The sequence below is a fragment of the Candoia aspera genome, chromosome 5, assembly GCF_035149785.1.
Source record: "Candoia aspera isolate rCanAsp1 chromosome 5, rCanAsp1.hap2, whole genome shotgun sequence".
NCBI lineage: Eukaryota > Metazoa > Chordata > Lepidosauria > Squamata > Boidae > Candoia > Candoia aspera.
Window position 1 is genome coordinate 35,628,645 of NC_086157.1, and position 20,227 is coordinate 35,648,871.

Genomic DNA, 20,227 nt, shown 5'->3' on the forward strand with positions numbered 1-20,227 from the left:
GTACAAGCACCATAAGCCAAAGTGTTAAAAGGATAAAGTAACAATAAATATAGCAGAAATCAACCTGCTTTTTCATACTGATATAGGGAAGGTTTTGCAAGCTAATGCATGTTCAAGAAGAAGAGAATCAATGTGGGGTGGTGGCTAAGGTGTTGGATTGGAACTACGGATATCCAGGTTCAAGTCTACCTCTGCCCCAGAAGCTCACTAGGAGACTTTGAGCCAGTCCTTCTCTCTCAGCCCAACCCACAAGGCTCTTCCTGTGGAGAAAAACTAGAAGAGCAGGAAGCTATGGGTACTTTCTTGAGAAACTATTCAAAGGGTGGGATTCTGAGAAACCGACTAATATAAAGCCAACATTATGGACACCAAGCAAAAGCCATTATGGGTCTTTTATCAGGCAATGCAATGTCCTTCAATATGGTTTCTGGGATTCATACCATGCTTCTTTCAAAATATTCCCAATCTAAGAATTTTTGGCAGGAGCAGTCCCTTTCCCCCACCTCCCCACAGTTCCATCCACTATCTTTTCACTTTGTTTTAGGAAACACTTGCATTTATATTCACTGTGTATTATCCCACAATCTTACTTTGTACCATTTCACTCTATACTTCCCTCCATACGGTTTCCCCATATTAATCTCTCTCTCTTCTACACATTTTGCATGATCTAGATATTTATTTCTAGTGCATTTCTGAAAATAATAGGAAAAAAAAGGATGAGTGAATTACATTTTGCCCATATGGTGATAATCTATTTATAGGAAAGGTATTAGGGCATGGGGCTTAAAGCACATGGTGTTAGAATAAGAATAAAAACATGGTGTTCATTCTGAAATAATAACCCCTCCCTGAATATAGACACAGTAAGATACAAACAGCAGATGATATATGTCCCACATAACCACTCCATATCTGTATTCCTTAGTAATTAACCCTAGTTAAATCTTTGGGGAGGAAAAGGAAGGTAACATTGGCTGGTTCATCAAACCACTCTGTGTTTTGAGAGGTAAGTCAGTCTATCTTACTTCAGAATAGCTACACACCTGTAAGGGAATGTGGGAATGACTTTGGGAGACAGGGGGAAGAACCACAGCCAGGGGAACAGTCAGACAAGAGGCAGCTGAGTCTGCAAAAAGGAATGTGGGGATGACACACGTCTCAGAAGGACCTTCCCTAGTTTCTTGGGCTGTAAAGGCGAAGGGGGAGAGATGTGCTTTCAGACTTGCAAGATTCTGTTAATGTAACCTTACAATAAAGTAACATTAGTCCATCTAGTTGTGCTTCCCATCTGGACTACCTTGCTAAGCTGACATCAGTCTTGCAAGCCTGAAAGCACATTTCTCCCCTTTCGCCTTTACAGCCCAAGAAACTAGAGAGGGTCTCTTCTGAGATGTTTGCCATGCCCACATTCCTTTTGTGGGCTAAGCTGCCTCTTGTCTGACCATTTCCTAGTCTGCAGCTCTTCCTGTCTCCCAAGGTCATTCCCATATACTATTACATCACTCCCCTATTGTGTTAGCTTTTGCTACAAAATATGCATTTCACTAAGTGTACCATTTAAAGAATCCTACATAATTTCACTGAAAGAGTGACTTTCTCTTGAGAAAAAAGGTTACTCAAAATACTTTCCACATACACATAGGTGCCATTTTTACTTTATTTAAGGAAAAAAATGGGTGGGAAACAGTAATTTATAATACATAAAAAAATTAGACAGCACTGCAAAAAGGCTAGGTGTTTCGTTGCCACCAGTCTGCTTTGCAGCTCTACAATTAGTAATTTTACTGCAATTTTGTCATTTGTATTATTGTTTAAGCATCTTTATAGTTGGCAATATTTGGGGTTATTTAAAAAAAACACAAAAATGTGTACTGCTATCACTATGAAAACCTAAACCCCACAAAATCACTTTGAAATAAACCATAAATATGTGATGCACATTAGTGTAACAAAACCATTTTTGTAAACATTTTCTCCAACATAACATGTGCATACCATAAAATAAAGTCACTGCACTCATACAGTTAGAATTATTTTGACGTAGGATACAGAAATTATTACTTAAAGCTTAAACTAAACTAAGAGTATTCTTAATGCTTACCAACAGCACTGCTTTAAAAATGGATTTCAACATTTTGTATGTAGTGGTTTCATAATACTGGTTTGACTTGCAAAATTAGCCACCTTGGATTTATTTTTCCATCTTCTTTTCATTCTGATTTAGAGAGCTTCACCAGCATATTAATCTGGCAGAATTCTTCAGTATTACAACATTCTTCCATTTATGAACAGTAGTCTCTTTTTAATTGTTTTCATACATATCTATGTGTATGTATATGTATGAGTATGAGTATGCATGGGGGTGTGTATACACACCCACCCACCCACACACACACACACACACACACACATATACGTGGTGGCATGAGAGGCAAGGAAAAAATTAAATCAGTTCTGAACTTTTCCTAAGAGCATCATTATGTTATGCTACAGTTCCAGTGCCAGAGAAGATCCTATTGCTGGTGGCTACACTGATCTTCTGCATCCCATTCATTTTCTGCTATTCAAACTAGAAATGATGTTTTGGCTCTTTGCTAGCAGAAATGAAGGGAAGTGAAAGCCACCTGTAACCTTAGGTCTGACATTCAGTGCTATCCAAAACCCAAGCAATTAAGAGAGACATCAATTTTGTTTTAAAAAAACCAAACCAGCAATTATAAGGTGTTCTTATACAAGATTACTTTTGGGGGAAGGAGGAATCCTTCCTGCTCTTCAAAGAAATTGTTTAATAAAGGGGAGAAAATTAGTACAAAAAAGAAACGGCAGTTTTACTGATGACCTAAGTACAATTTACTGAGATCTAGGCTCATTCAGTTGATGCTGTTTGACACAAAGCAAGTCATTTGATCTACCTTACTTGATCTCTCAAAACCTCTTAACAGAAGAATCACATGTAAGTCCCTAATTTTCATGCCATGAAACACTGGAATCCAATTCACTGATTGAACAGTGAACTTAAGGCAACTGTCAACTAAATTACCCCAAAGATACTTTTTAAAAGTTCAAAAATCATAATTACTGAATCATGACACTGTGCATTATTACATCACCAACAGATAATTACACACTCAAGTCTTCTCAAGTAATAAACACATGTAGCCTTTCAAAGTATTAGTCTTGACAGATTTATTATAAAGGCCAAAAATCTTCCAGATAAAACAAAATTGAGGTTTGTGGAGTTTTTCCCCTTTAAAAACATGGGACAGGGGAAAGAAAAAGATCCAAGAATTTTGATTTTACACTGAAACACAAGTATATGCTGCTTTTAAAAAATTGAATAAGCAGAATTAACTACATTCTTATAGTTTTAGTGCATTGCGTTTTTAGAAAAGGAAAACATTATTTCCCTCTAAATTTCTTACAACAATTATTGAATTCACCTAGTTTTTTTGTTACTTGCCTGTTGCTAAATCTCTCATGTTAAAGGTAAAACTTTCTGGATTTCAGGCTAAACTCCATTAATTTCCATTGATAATGAAACTGGTAAAAATAACATTAAAAGACTGCTTTCAAATTTTTTTTAAAAGGATTACTTAAATCACTGCATCCCAGTCCTTAATCTAATTTAATCATCCCAAGTGACTGCTGGTCTAACCTCCTAAAACCTGGTATGAAATTAACATTCAAATCTGTAATCTGATAGTTTTGGTATCACAATTAATTGGATATTAGTATTGGTTCTTTTAAAAAAAAATTATAAACCTAAACCACCTCTTTTATTGTATGCATTAGAAACAATGAGGTAGGCACAAAAATAAACATGTTTGGAATTTTCTTTCCCCAAAGGCTGGTAGCAAAAGCTGTTGCACATTTTAGGTTTAAACAAAAATTAAACCTTTAACTGAGGCAGTGCTAACACTGAAATTACCAAGTTCTGGCCTAATGAAGAGTCATTGTAGAAAAATGAACTATGCTATTATGTTTTTTTAAAAAACCATTCACTGTGATGTTTAGGCAAAACTTGGTGCACAGGAGAAGAAGGACTGAACTCTTGGCCAGGCCAAAACTTAAAAAGAAAATCACCCCACCTCCCCTAAACCACTGTGCCTTTCACATTTTTATAAATATTAACTTTTAAAACCTGCATCTTTCTCTTTTTCCACAGAGTCACATTACAAAAGAAGAAGAAGAAAAAGAAACGTCAATTAAATACATTGTTAATATTACTATATTAAATTTGCCCCCTGCTTCAGTGACACAGACTCCACCTACGTCACCTTCCTGCCACCTTCTCCTGCCTGCCTCCTCTCAAAAACATTTTCCTGGTCAGTCTCTTCCTTTATTCATTAGAAGATCTGGAGCTGGGGAAGGAGGGAAAGGAGAGACCTGATTCTTTCTCTAGTGGGATCCCAAATCAGATAGCACCTGATGGCAAAAAGCACCAGCTGCACCCTGCAGCCTCAGTTTGAAACGAAAAGAACCCAACACCAGTGATGCTTGCACACGCAACAGCATGTAGGACTGCATCATGGCAGGTCTGTACTCCAGTTGCAAATGATTCCAATGATGACGACTCCAGAGGACAGCAATCCCTTGCCAAACTATAGAGCTTCTACCAGCTGAGAAGAGAAGTCCTGCCTAAGGTCATGAAATAAACTTGGCTGCTTCCTCCAGACCGTACAGAGGCAAAGAAAACCTGTGAAGTAAGAGACAAAGAGAAAACAAACTCATCAGACAAGGGAGCAGAGGTGGGAAGCCAACAGAAACCAACCATACAGAACAAGGACAGCTTCTCCCACTCTGATGCCTCCCAGGATGTCCAGATACAAGAATTATGGGAGTTTTAGTCCCAACACATTTGGAAGGGACCAGGGTGAAAAAGACCACAGTGCACATTTACTTCTTCATTAATGGTGACATCCAAGCCTCTGTGCAACATCAACGTGCAGCAGAAAAACCACGTGTAAAGACTTCTTACATGCTCTTTGATGTTAATTAAAGCTTTGCTGCTATCCCAGTAATCAAGAGTTCAGTGTGTGCATCAAGAATGGTGGATATCTAATCCTTTTGCCCACACTCAAATGCCGGAGGATTGCTGTCAGCATTCATTCTGCCTCTTCTCTGCAGTAATTACAAAACTGCTAAACTGAGTATTAGAAGTAGAACGTATATACGCCTTACCTTGTCATTACGTTCACATAGAAATTTGAGTCTTTGTGCTCTTTTGTGCATAAATACACCATCCAAATGTCCTGTTTCCACTGACCGTATTTCAATAGCCTTTTCTCCCCAGCCCATAATCTGATTGGATCGAATATATGCTTTAAAATAAAAAAGCCACTGTTTAATATAATAATAAACAGTAATCCCCATCTTGTGCATTCTACATCCTCTTAATAATGTTTCACACAAAACAAACGTCATCATGTTTTACCTTTAAATATTCATTTAAAAAAAATGAAACAGAATATTTAAAGCTTAGGCAAGCTTTAAACTAATTACAATCTTCTCTCTTCTCCTAGCAGAACTCTTCAATTGTTAAAATTACAAGAACATAGAGTACAACTGTATACATATGTATCCATAAGTAATATTCATTCTTCAGTAATATCTACTTCCCAGTATATATAGTAGTGTAGCCTAAAAATAATTGGTTCTTTAGTAATATCGTCAAGTCAGCATACAGTGAGATCATTAAAAAATTCTAACTGGACACAGGAAGCTTGAAATTTATTCTTTCTGAACTTGTTGGCGCATAAAAAAAATCCATGGTGTGTGGATATTTTGCTTTTCTGCAATACACCAAGAAATGTTGTAATAATTGTGTAATTATGCATCCATGGTCTATTCATTTTTTTTTTATCCAAAGCAATTAAATTTGACTGAATAATGTGTAGGTGTAGCAGCACTGTTGTTGTTGTTGTTGTTGTTGTTATTATTTCCTCTGACTTAGCAATCTAAACATTCAATAGAAAACATAATATTTAGCAAACTGTCTTGGGTTATAGGTTGGATAATTGGCATGATAGTTAAGATTATTTAATAGCCAAAGTGACTGAATTTCAGATAAAGAACCCTTGCTACCATTTTCTGTAAGCATTTTATAAAATCTCAGCATACATACCCACTGATGTAGGCATTTCCCCCCATTGCAGAACCACATCTTTGGTGATCCTTCCATATGTATTGACATATACTCCTTCATCCTCATAGCAAACAAGCAGTTCCATTCCATCAGTGTTAGGAAGAATAATGATTGCATGAGGCTGGATACTACACTGAATCTGCAAATACATATATCTGTGAACTCCCAGTTGGCATCAAGGCTCTCCTCATTTTCTGTCTGAATTGAACTGCACATTTCCCAGACTGAGAAATAATCAATGGGGTCACACCCTCCCTCAGATGAAATGGATTTGTGTCACACAGGTCTTCTTTTATTCATTACTTGCCAAAGAACAAAACTTGGTAAATCTCCTCTAGATAGAAATGCCTGGGCATAAATTATTAATTATATACTCTCCTTTCAGCCTTTATTATTTTTGGGGTGATGTGTTTTATCCATTATCAAAAATATGGGTTGTTTAACATGGTTGCAGTGCTACCTACTTACATGAGTTGGAAGATAAATATCATACACTGATCCTGAGTCCACATCAACAGCATGAAATCCAGCACAGGAACCATAGATCACCTTCAGTCTCTGGCCTTCTTCTACAGTAAGATCCACTAATAATGGCTTATGTACCAAGTCTCCAAATGACTGATCAGGAATAAAAAATGTATATTCTAAAGAGATTATCTTGAAAACAACTATGGCAAATATATCATCTGGAATGGACTAAGATAGCAGTATTCACTGATTCTATCATTGTTGTTCAGTTGCTGCATGGCAATGACACAGTACTTTTGAAATGTGAGAATGACCCTTGCACATGTATATTTTTAGTCCAGATGGCCATATGCTTTTTACAATCTTTTGCAAAATTTTAGAGTCTGATTGCTGCCACTTAATTTGCTTTGTAAAGCTACTGATTGAATCCATCGTTTTACATAAATGCAGAAGTGAAACACCAATTAAAATAAAGGGATATTACATTTTAAAAGAGGTTTCAAAGCTCACCCTTGAGTCTAGTCATTTTTTCTGACCTTCAAGGCTGCATGCAAATGAGTCGTTTTTTTCCTACCACCCCTTTTCTTTTCCACTTGCTTTCCTCATCTGTCTCTTAATAATTTCCCCTAATAATTTTGATTGTTCTTAAGCAGAACCATGAACAATGAACAAAGCCTCATCTCACACTTCCTATGTAATGCTACCTAGATCATCTCACATGACTGACATCTAAAACTTGGTAGTACATGCAGTGTTTATTAAAAACCTATGAACATAAAGAATAATAAAGTAAGAGGAAAAATTGCAACATTTCTGGCTGGGGAACAGGCTCAAGTCTCATGACTAAGGGATACCAGTAATACATGTGTATATTCTTCCTCCTACATAGACCATGTTTTATACTCTACTACAGCAATTATTCTCATATAAAAAATGAAGGAAGCAAGAAAGGATGCCCTTGGTGCCCTTATAGTATCAAGGGTTTATGGCTCTCTTGAAGGATCAATGTTTTTTAGTTTATAGTATAGAATCAGGTTTTTACTCAATACCCACAGACCTTAAGTGCAAGCACACCAACTCAATACTTCCACAGGAATTTGGTATATAAAACTATATAAAACGAATCTTTCAGCTCTAGAATAGCAGTATCCCCTCCCACTGTTGGGTGAATTTGGATTTGTTGCTGCCTGATGGATAGTGCACCCTATTTAAAACATCATATATCATAATTAAAATTATTCACACATCACACTAACTTTTGAACACAAACATTCTTTAAAGACTTCTAATGCATGTGGCACCTGTGCATTTCAAGGGTATGATACATTCTTACCTTAAATGCCATAAATTTGTGGTATGGTTTCGGTGCCCAGGCATAGACCTCCACAGAACTCTTCAAAGCAATAACTAAGAATTTGATTCTTTCATATTTTACTGAAATTGAAAAGGGCAGGGAAGCAAACATTATTTTACAAAATTAATTAAATAAAACAATGTTTTATACTGCTGATATAGCATCAAGTATCAGTATCTTTGTAGAAAATATAAATATACACACTAGGTAGTACGTAGCCTAATTCACAAAATTATCAACTGTGACTATTCTCTCAAGTTACATATTTAATATTAATAATTAACATTACATACAGTACATTTAATATTGATACGTTAAAATGTATCAATAATTATATTTGTTTGCTTCCTTCGTATAAATCTTATCAAAAATCCATTTTGCTCCCTTAGGCATTGATTTCTGTAGATCTGTATATATTAATTCCCATACAATTAGAAGATAATGTAACCAGCTGAAAAATTTTGGAAGAGATGTATCTTCATTAATCCATGGAATTATGAGGGGAAAAAACTGCACAATAAACTACTGATACTTGAGGGTGCCGTGTTGAAAGTTTATTTTAAAGTACAATTAATTTAAAACTTTTTCACTGGTTAAAGGGATATTTCAAAGTGCAATATATTTGTTTAAAAAATAACTTATTATTAATATAGCCCCATACAGGTGCAAATGCCAGCTGGTGTTTTAGGATAAAATAATCCTTTTCGTTATTCAAGAGACAAAATCACCTAAAGCATTACAAAAATACATACATCTGCTCCTGATTTTATTTATTTACTGAATTTATATAGCCACCCATCTTACGCATGTGACTCTCAGCAGCATGCACAATTAAAACACAAAGCTAAACAATCAATATAATTCGACCATTAAAACCCAATTAAAAAATTAAAAAACTGTAATAACAAAAAGACAGGGAAGAGTGCCACAATCAGCACCAGACTAGTTACCATGCAAAAGTCACCATAAATGTATGTAACAGGTTTTTGTTTATATTTTTTTTCTTGCATACCTTTCAAAATGTTTAAATGTTTGTTCATTAGGCTGCTATTTCTCTCTTCACTGAAGCATTAAAATATAGATTCTAGCTCAGACATATTCTTAAAGTATTCAAGGACTCTTAAAAGTTTTTTTTTTAAGCATGCAAGTCGGGGAGGGGCTGATTTTCAACAATCACAAGTACTGTGAAATTATTAGAAATGCTGATGGGTAGAGAAAGAAACCCAGTCCCAAGTGAATGGCTCTTATGGATTTATCTTTAAGCTGAAGCTAAAACCAGACCCCAAATTACATGGCATCTTTTCTTTGAAAGATTCCTGTTTGGAATAGAGACAGCAGCAGAGACAATGACTTCCTGGTGTTTTGTTTGTATGTTCTCTGACAGGATAAGAGGGTCAGACCAACTTCTTGATACTTCCTAATACATGCGGTCCTACTGACACAATTAATCTCTGCTGTGTCCAGAACTGCTAAAACAATCTACGGGACAGGAAAATACTTCCCTCTATACTTTGATCTTGGAACATTTTAGGAAATGGGATGACGCCAAGGAAGAGGAAAATATGAGCTTCACACTCAAGTTACGTACTGTATGTTTGGGTTAAAGCATGCCTTAATATATGGAAACTCAACAAAACAAGGCATTTATTTTGAAAACATGAAATAGGTAGCCATATTTCTATGCCATATGATTTATTCATAAAAGCCAAAACTTATTTTATTAGGAAGTTCAATTATACCTAAAATTGCTTTCACAATGAAGATACGAATTACTTACCAACTTTATAGTGTACACAGCCTTCTAAGTCACCTACAGTTGTCCATCCTTGTTTTTTTTCTACTTCAGGATCATTGTGAAGGATTTTGTTTCTTAACCATGACAGGTAATAAACTCTCAATTTGTTTTTCTTACCTAGACATAAAGTATTTTCTTAAGAAAAGAGTGTAGGGCAAGCTGAATGTACAAATGTAAAGTCTATCAACTTCACCAAACTTAGTGATCATAGAAAAGTTTAGATTATAAACTTTCACTTATTACCTGCCAAACTGTCTATACATCCAAATATACACCTAAAGATAATAGAGTACACCAGACTATGTGTCATCTTGAACTGGTTTATATGTATTATTTCCAATTCTTCAGATGATGCTTTGAAGGAGTGGAAAGGAACTTTGGGCTCACTATACTCCTATCTCCCTTTGGCTTGATAAATTGGCAATAAGTTGTGGGAACACATGATCTCTAATGAACTTTTACTTTCACAAACCAATGTTGGCTTTTCCACATACTTTCATTTCTTGGTTAGTAATCTGGTATCAAACCTTGTGGTCCAATATTCAGTCCTAGAATATTAAACTGCAGAAGCTAAGCAACTGTGGTTGATCTTAAAAAGCTGAACAGGGTCACACCTGGTTAGCAGGATGGGATATCATCAGGATATACCAGGACTGCAGTCAAAGAGCTTCTGCAAGCCCAGAAAACTACATGAATATGTCTACAAAGTCATCAAGAGTTGAGCTTGACTTGAAGCATAATTGACGTTTACATTATTAAGCTAGGATCACTACATCAGCATGGAGCATCAGAGTCTATTAGTTTATTTCTGCTTAAGGTTGATTTGAAGTAAGTGCTAATTCCATTCTGAATGATGAATTCATCTCTGAGAACATTGGGAATGGTGAGCACACAATTTGAACACATGGTAACAGCACAAGGTTTGCATTATTTTAATAAATAGGACTTTTAGAATAATTCAATAATTATTAGAACTGTATGGAAGCAATGGTATACAATTTTATCCCCTGTAATTTTATCTGCCATAGATGTACTTAAAAAAAGTTCTAAAAAACTGCCTAAGTAGTCACAGTACCTCAGCATATGATTCCTACACCAAACACAAGATACATGAAGGGAAACTTCCAAAATTCTATTTTAGAAGAAAAAAATCCCCCACCCCCAGGACCTGTTAATATATTTAGATGAAAGAATCATCTGATAGGGATGACTCTCACTTGAATAACAAAGTAATATAAGCAGAGAACTATCACAAAAAATGTTCTTAGAATAATTATATTTGATATAAACATGAATTTTTTTTCCTATTAAAAAAAACCTTAAGAACTCAAAAGAGCTGCTGGATCAGGATAATAGCAAATCTAGCACTGTGCTCTTCTCTATCCATCAGTCACATGACCAGAAGGAGCTCAGTCTGGATGTAAACAGAACAGTAACTTCTAGAAGTTGTTCCCAAATAATAGCTGTGGTGTGGGTCTCACACTAAAAATTATTCAGGTTCCTGTCTGAATTATGGTTGAGTGTGTATTCAAAGGGGGAATAGGAAGTACTGAAACAAACAATTACGAAGTGTGACAATTTAAATATGAAAGTGCATAAATTGTGATTTGACTACGACAAATCACAAAACAGATATTAGTCAGAAAAGCTTAAATATATGCCTGTTCTCATGTTATCACTGCACAGTTTGATTTTGTAATCCAGTAGCAATTTTTTTCAAATTGTAATTTACTGTCCTAAAAAAGCACAGTTTTAGTCAAGATACAATGTAAGGAAGGATAATTAAGGATAGCAGAAATTGCTGTGTAAGATAAGGGAGTCATTCCATAAGCCCATACCCAATTTTTTATAGAGTCCTTGATCATAAAAAGAAATATCATAATCCCCCCTGAATATTCCTGTTTTTTTAATCAGATAGTGTATTTATCAAACATTTCTCTGAAATGGAAAAATCAATTATTGTCCTAACAGCCAGGAACCACGCTGAGACAAGGAATAGGTCTCTAGTGCTTTATTACTGCTACATTAGACAGAAAATCCTAACGAACTGAAGAAGCGTGGGAAAAACCCAGACAGATAAACCCCAAAAGTTAAGGTGGGTCTGATCTGTGTCTCTTTGAATGGTTGCTTAACTCCTCAGTACTACGCATGCGTTTTACCCCCTGGATAGAGGCCCCCTCCTGCTCACCATCAGTACTCATGACATCACCCTCCCCTCCAGATTCACATTCCATTTCAGCCCCCTCCCTTCCAGAGGTCTCATGAGAGTCCATCTCCCCCTCCAAGCTCCCATGGGAACTGGGCAACGATGGAAATTCTTCAAAGGAAAACTCCTCCAAGGACGAATCAGTGCTGTTCTTCAGGTCTGATAATGCTTCTGGCCCAGGTGGCTGCTGCTGGAAAATAGCTAGATAATTAGAAGATTCTTCCCCCCTCCCCCTTGTGAAATGCAAGCCCGAGGTGGAGGGCTGCGGCTCTCCCTCCGCCTCTGTCTCTGGCCTCAGAGCCTCTGGCGGGGGTGGAGGTTGCCAACTTATGAACTCCTCTGCTTGGGATTCCTCTGCTTGCTCAGTCAAGTGAGGAATCTCTGGGAGAGTGCGAGGCTTGGGTTTGTGAGGGAAAAGCTGATGGAATCGATGAACCAGCGTTGGTACATGCATATCTCTGGCATTCTCCCACACGTGCTCTTCCTCAGGGTACCCTTTCCAGTGTATTAAATATTGGATGCCCCTTTCACTCCTCCTAGAGTCCAGAATTTCCTCGACTTCATATTCCTCCTCCCTCTCCACAATTACTGGAGGGGGGGGGGCATTTGTGATCGTAAGGTACTTGGGGGAGGGTCTTTGGCTAGCAAGGCTCTGTGAAAGACTGGATGGATTTTCATGGATGCTGGCAGCTGTAAATGATAAGCCACTGGATTTATCTGCTGTACCACAGTGAAAGGGCCCACAAACTTAGAGTCCAACTTCTTGGAGGGCCTGGTAGAGGTCAAAAACTTGGTAGAGAGCCACACTTTGTCACCTACTGCAATTGCTGGCCCCTCCTGCCTGTGAGCATCTGCAGCTCTCTTGTAAGCACTCTTTGCCCTGTTCAGCTGCTCCTTTAACAACTCCTGTGCGGCTTGTTGCTCTTTAAGAAAATCAGCCCTGCTGGAACAGTTCCCTGCTGGGAGGAGGTGGGCAACACCCGAGGGTTAACCCCGTAGAGTGCTTGGAAAGGAGGCATCTTGGTAGAGGATTGCACAGAGTGGTTATAAGTAAATTCTGCCATGGGGAGCAGGGCTGGCCAATTGTCTTGCCGATAAGTGGTGTAACACCTGAGATACTGCTGTAACCATTGGTTTTCTCAGCTTGCCTGTTACTAGCCGGATGATGTGATGATGATAGGTGGATCTGGACCCCTAATGACTGGAAAAGGGCCCTCCAGAACCTAGAAGTGAACTGAGGACCTCTGTCACTCACCAAGTGATTTACCATGCCTCTATACCTAAAAACATGGTCCATGAACAACTGCGCTGTGGCTTGCGCAGATGAGAGGCCCTTGCAAGGAATAAAATGCGCTATTTTAGTGAAAAGGTCCACCACCACTAGTATGGAAGTCAGCCCCTGGACCGGGGGTAAATCAGTGATGAAATCCATGGAGATTGTATCCCAAGGCCTACTGGGGGTGGCTAGGGGTTGCAAGAGTCCTGTGGGCTTCCCTGGGAGAGGCTTGTCTTGTCTACAGGTATGACAAGAAGCAACGTAACCCTTTATGTCTGCAGTCATCTTAGGCCACCAGTAGTCTCTCAGAGCTCTATGGAGAGTTTTGAAAACACCTCCGTGGCCTGCCGTTTGATGGTCATGGCAAAGTCTCAGTACTTCTTCCCTCAATGAGGGGGTAATGTATAATCGCCCGCTATGCCAGAGGATTCCTGCCTCCACATTAAAGGGGGAGGCAGTGTCTTGCGGGTCCCTCTGGAGGTCATCCATCCTGGCCCTGGCATACGGGTCCTGTTGCTGTTGAGCTCTGACTCTTGTAAATAGGTCCTCTGCTTGTCTGTCTGCTGCTAAAATCTCTGTCTGGTTCCCCCTCATAGACTGATCAAAGTTGTGAGGTTGTAATATAGTAGCCTATACTTCCTGGTGAGTAGCAGGGATTGCCTGAATAGATCAAGACAGGGCATCTGCCAAACAGTTCTGTGCCCCGGGAACATAAGAAATAACAAAATTGAAATGGGAGAAAAACTGGCTCCATCTGATTTGGCGTGGGGTGAGGGATCTGGTGTTTTGTAGAAGCTGTAAATTCTTGTGATTGGTGCAAACCTTCACAGGAAAGGTTGCACCTTCTAGCCAATGCCTCCACTCTTGAAATGCTGCTTTAATTGCCAGCAACTCCTTGTTAAAAACATCATAGTTTCTCTCTGCTGGTGAGAGCGTGCGGGAGAAAAATGCACAAGGGAGCAATGTATTCTCTGTTTTGTTAGTATATTGCAATAAAACAGCCGTGATAGCAAAATCTGAAGCATCTGAATGCATTATGAATTGCTTTGTGGGATCAGGGTGCTTTAAAAGTGGCTGGGATGCAAAGAGCTGCTTAAATTCTTGGAAGGCTGCTTGCTCCCTCTCCCCGCAAATGAATTTTGATCCTTTCTTCAAAAGCTGTGTGAGGGGTTTAGCCCTGTCACTAAATTTATTTATGAATCTCCTGTAAAAATTGCAGAACCCTAGAAATTTTTATACCTCTTTCACATTTCAGGGGGGGTTGCCAAGATAGAATTGCCTGAACCTTAGAAGGATCCATGGATGCGCCTTCTGTTGATATTTTATAGCCCAGGAAATGTAATTCAGTTAAATCGAAAGCACACTTCTCTAGCTTGGTGAACAGCTTGTTCTCTCTCAGTCTTTGTAAGACATTACGTACATGGGTTACATGAGTTGTAGCATCCTCAAAGAATATTAATATGTCATCTAGATAAATGACCAGATACTTATCTAGTAAATCAGAGAAAATGTGATTCATAAATCGGGAAAATATGGCTCCTGCATTAGACAAGCCAAAGGGAAAAACAAGGTACTCAAATTTACCAAACCTGGTATCGAAGGCAGTCAGATATTCATGCCCTTCTTTCATCCGGATCAGATTGTACGCATTCCTGAGGTCCAACCTAGTAAAAATGCGTGCTTTCTGTAAGCGATCCAGCAGATCAGATATTAGGGGGAGTGGGTAATTTTCCTTGACCGTGACTTTATTGAGGGAACTGAAATCATGCACCACTCTCATGGGTGCCACCTGGTTTGCCGGTGCCAACGGGTCAGGCTTCTTTGGTACGAAGAAGGTAGGAGCAGATCCTGGGGAGGTAGATGGTCGGATGAACCCCTTTTGGAGATTAGAGTCCAAGTAATCCTTTAAGGTGGCTAGTTCCTTGGGGGACATGGGATATTGTTTCCTTGTTGGAATCTTGGCTCCTGGTATCAACTCAATGGTGCAATCACAGTCCCTATTGGGGTGGGGGGTAGTGCTGTGGCCTCTTGTTCGCTGAAAACATCTGCGAAATCTGCATACTTGGCTGGCGACTGGACCCCCCCCTGCTTCCGTGACTGCCTTGGTTGCTGGAGAGAGGAGAGTGGCTTGAATCTTGTGGTGCTGGCATTCCTTAGCTGGGAAGGAGATTGCTCCCGTAGTCCAGTTCAACAATGGGTTGTGGATCTTCAGCCAAGGTGTGCCCAGGACTATAGGCACATTAAGTGATGCAGTAACATAAAGTTGGATCCACTCAGTGTGGTCTCCCGTTGTTGGTTGCAAAGGTTCTGTGAAACTTCTAATCAGCCCTGCCTTGAGGGGCTGGCCGTCAATGGTCTCAACTTCTATGGGACATGGCAATTCTATGGTCGGGATGTTGAGGTCTTGTACAGTCTGTACATCAATAAAATTGGTGGAAGCTCCGGAATCCATGAGGGCCTCTAGCTTGACCTGGTGCTCTGGGTTTATGTGCATTATGACTGGTAAGTAGTAAAAAGATTGCCTAGAATCCTCGGAATGAGCCCTTCTTAATTGATTGATGGTCTGCCTGCTGAGCTCTGTGGAGAGAGACCGACGGAGTTTCCCTGGTTGGAAGTCGAGTTGGAGGTGGCTCTCGGATCTGCTTGCCCTGGGGCTCTTACGGAATTTGCTTGGCGTCTCGCTGGGCAAGCTCTCACCATGTGCCCCTGGACTCCGCAGAAGAAACAGAGGGCTCTCTCTCTCTCCTTCTCTGTCTCTCAGCCTCGGAAGTAAGCCTCCTGCTCACCCCAATCTGCATCGGCTCCTCTGGTCCTGAGTAAGGAGATGCTGCGGAGAGACCTGGAAATCCTGAAAACGCTCTGAGGGTCCTGTTTCTCCCCGGCTCCATCTATCTGAGCAATTCTAGCCTGGCGTCTATGATCACAGACAGTTAATATAAACCTTCTAGGGTAGCTGGTGTTCCCTGGCGCACTAATTCATTTTTAATTTCTTCATCCAGCCCCTGTTTGAATTGGTCTTTCAAGGCACTCTCATTCCAGTCCAGATCTCCTGCTAACAGCTTGAAATCGGCAACGTAGATTCCCACTCTCTTGTTGCCTTGCTTGAGCTTCCGAATTTCCCGGCTGACAGTGACCTCTCTGATCGGGTCGTCAAAGTGTGCTCGGAACCCTGCCAGAAAATTCTGGTAGTCGTTGAGAATTGGGTCGTTGTTCTCCACCATGGGAATAGCCCATTTGGCTGCTGGGCCCTTTAGCAGACTTAAAATGAAGGTGACTCTGGTTCTGTCTGTTAGGAACTCTGCTGGTCTGCTGTCGAAACATTGTGCACTGTGTGAGAAAGGTTCTCAACTGTCCTGCTTCTCCTCCAAACTTCTCTGGTAGACTGCCCTGGGATCTCAAGACTACTGGCGGAACTGCTGCTGCTGCTGCTAGCACCGGTTGTGGGTTAATCGGAGCTGGTTGTTGTAACTGCTGTAGCATGGCTGCTTGTAATGTGTTGATCTGGAGATCTACTTGCTGTTGATGTTGTTGCAATGCTGCTGCCAGTTGTTGGATGGCCTGCCGAATTTCCTAGTTTTCCGAAGACATTTTCCCAAATGTCTCTTCCCTTTTTTTTTTTTTTTTGGTTCCTCCCTCTTTCAATGGGAGTAGAGAGTTTGTTAGGATTGATGTCCTAACAGCCAGGAACCACGCTGAGACAAGGAATAGGTCTCTAGTGCTTTATTACTGCTACATTAGACAGAAAATCCTAACGAACTGAAGAAGCGTGGGAAAAACCCAGACATATAAACCCCAAAGGTCAAGGCGGGTCTGATCTGTGTCTCTTTGAATGGCTGCTTAACTCCTCAGTACTACGCATGCATTTCCCCACCTGGATAGAGGCCCCCTCCTGCTCACCATCAGTACTCATGACAATTATCATACAGTAATGAGTTTGAACTCTATAAGGTTATTTGCTCTTGATGCAGGAAAGTAGACACTTGTAAGTGTAAAATAAAGGTACAACACATTAATAATTAATTATTATTAATTAAAAGAAAGGTTATCAGAACAGAACTTCTATTTACCTGATATTGTCACCAAGACATTCAAACCTTCAAGTACATCCATTTGCTGGAATCTCCTTCTGTTTATTAGTGGATAAACCTTCCCTTGGCCACTTCGATCCAACAGCATCAGGCCACTTTCTGTCCCCACTAACAAATTAACTCCTAGAATAAATAAGATTAAGACAGAACACAAGGTAATTGGACTTTGGATGGGTTGGTTTGCCATTTCTGGAATATTTAGCTGTTTAGATACACAACAGATACAAACATGGTATAAAACCTAAAAGGCTCCAGAAATGGCTTTGCATGGTTTATAGCCCTACATCTAGGAATTCTCATACAAATAATTCTCAATAGGAAATAGTTATTTATTTATTTATAATTTTTATCCCACCTGTATTATTTTTATAAATAACTCAAGGCGGCGAACATACCTAATACTCCTTTCTCCTCCCATTTTCCCCACAATCACCACCCTGTGAGGTGAGTTCTTGTAAATCCATAGGTTACTATTACCGTAATAATTCCATAGGCTATCATTAAAAGTTATTAATATAATGTCTAAGCATGACAACCCAGACTTCTCATTAACAAACAACTTAAATTCCATGTCCGTAAGTAGGACTCGGTCCAGACCTAATTAGCAAGTCGCTTACAAAACCAGCACAACTTTTATATTCTTAATAGATTTTTCTTAATTTTAAGCATAAACCTGCAACTTTCAGGCAAACATAGGAATGAAGTAGCAGCCAGCACTGGATTCTATACCCCATAAGGCAGCACATAAGATTTCAGAATTGAATCTCTTCTTGTATTTGCGGATCTCTGGGGTGTCACTCTGTGGTCGTGTATTTGTAGGATTGACGTTAACAACCGATCCTTTTCTGGTTGGATCCTGCCTTATTGCTTCCGATCTCATTGCTTCGCTAGAAAATCCTACTGCAGAGAGGGACGGAAGAGAGAAAAATGTGAAAAATAGGGAACATACAATCATCTTAATACACAGATCTTATACCTACATAAACACATTATCTTAAGGAAAAAGATCAGGAACTAATTATGTTTACTTTTTGACCCTACATAAAACATAAATAAAAGGTTAAAATAAAAGGAAGTTACAAACATAGACATTTTTTTAAAAAAACTATTTTTTATGCTATTGATTCATTGCTCCTTGTATAACTTACCAACAGAAGTCACAGTTGTTCCACTAGATGGAGATATCTGTAGCAATCTGGGGTCTATAAAAGGTGTGAAGGAGGATGAAGATTTGTGTTTCTGCAATGTGTTACTAGCGGACTGAGTCTGCAATGTAAATTTCAAATGCATTAATCACCTCAATAAAACAATGTAGTTCTTATAGAAACAAACCATATCATCTAGCTGTTACTATACAGCCCTATTTCTCATCCCCTTTCCCGAAGTGCTACACAGAAGCATCGTGAGTGGTCCTTAAAAATAAGCAATATTTAAAGTACCGCTATGACAAGTTTCATCCACTAAACAGCCCTTGCTTAGGCTTTTACAGAATGTATTCCGAATGTACTGAAGCCTACATTAAAAACTTAGAAGAGCCTCCAGCTGTTGAAATGTGAGGCCCTGTTTTCTAAACTTTGGACTTTATCTTCCAAATTCTGTTTTTTCATTTCATTGTACTACTTCCTACTTCACGTTGCTGCCATGTGTCTTCTGTACTCTCAGTGACCAACTGGGAAATATGTTCTCCATGTGCAACAAGGTATGAGCAATTAAAAACCAAACTACTAATTCTAGAATTCTAACTCCTAATAAATTTTAAGATTATTTCTTCTCTTTAAAATTTTTGTTTTGAAACTGAGACTCTTGCCAGAAAGCTGCAGCATGTTCTTCCACCATCGTTTTCACAGAAAAATATTAAAACAGTGTCAAACAAGGGGGCTTTTAGGAGGGGAAAGGTGTAAATGGTGACATGAAGGCACTGGTGCATCCTGTAGTTACAACACCAAACATGAAAAACACAAATAAGGAAGGAAAATGAAATAATGAAACTGTTAGAATGGCTTTGAAAACTTTTTGTCATATATGTAAGTTAAGCGTCATACAGATTATACTGCACATTAAAGGAGAATGATTGGAGTGAAAATTAAGTACGGCCTATAAAGTTGATCTAGACCAAAAAAAGGAATACATTACATTAAATTGTTTTGTGCCTTTTCCATTCATGCTGGGTCAATCATCTTCCATAGTAAATCTCTATTCATAGATAACTTTCACTGTGGCCTCTAACAAAAAAAGTTTTCACTCCTTTCATATTATTATGTTCTTCCATAAAATATTCCTCCTCTAGAGACAATAAGCTACATACACTATTCTACCTATTGATCATACTGTACATTTATCAATGTAAGCCTCCTATTGCATTTTTTTCTGCATATGGAGGGCCCCCTTTGACCACAGCATGAATGTCAGAATGCAGTTTATGCTAATAAATGAAGCTTTCACTAGCAGAATAAAACGATTTCATACAATCAATTTGTATCAAATGGTATGCAAATCAGATTTTTAAAATATTTTTAAAAAAACTTTATTAGAAAAAAAGAAACAGGGAGATCTTTACCACTGTTATATTAGTAAGCTTTATTTAAGCTATACTGTCAGTAAGGGACTCCATTTGTCATATTACCTAAAGCACTGTACAAATTGCAATTTTATATTCTTTGCTGATAGAGCATTTTAAATAGAATTGGTCATTACATGAAATGGAATTACTCATTACGTACAGAAATTACCGAAGTCATGATATGAAGCCACTAACCAGAATTACACTTATTGATCAGCAACTGGACAAAATTTCAATTCATTTCATGAAAAGAAGATAGCCTGTCCATTAAGCTGAATACATGCTTGGGTGTCATGTCTTCCATTTCATGAAAAGACTAAATGTGCAAATTA

General features: G+C 38.7%; 1 protein-coding gene across 4 annotated transcripts in view; it reads right to left on the minus strand.

The window, feature by feature from the left end:
- Positions 1–1,646: 1,646 nt before the first annotated feature.
- The window catches only part of MAP4K4 (mitogen-activated protein kinase kinase kinase kinase 4), a 155,503-nt gene continuing 136,922 nt past the window's right edge, over positions 1,647–20,227 (minus strand). For all 4 annotated transcript variants that reach the window (XM_063304945.1, XM_063304944.1, XM_063304942.1 and 1 more), the window contains 9 exons: positions 18,484–18,601; positions 18,065–18,235; positions 17,315–17,458; positions 9,748–9,882; positions 7,950–8,050; positions 6,617–6,766; positions 6,128–6,287; positions 5,185–5,324; positions 1,647–4,699 (listed from right to left, as the gene is read on the minus strand). In XM_063304945.1, the coding sequence (XP_063161015.1) occupies positions 4,616–4,699; positions 5,185–5,324; positions 6,128–6,287; positions 6,617–6,766; positions 7,950–8,050; positions 9,748–9,882; positions 17,315–17,458; positions 18,065–18,235; positions 18,484–18,601 (1,203 nt within the window). In that variant the 3' untranslated portion in view covers positions 1,647–4,615. The remainder of the gene's footprint in view (positions 4,700–5,184; positions 5,325–6,127; positions 6,288–6,616; positions 6,767–7,949; positions 8,051–9,747; positions 9,883–17,314; positions 17,459–18,064; positions 18,236–18,483; positions 18,602–20,227) is intronic.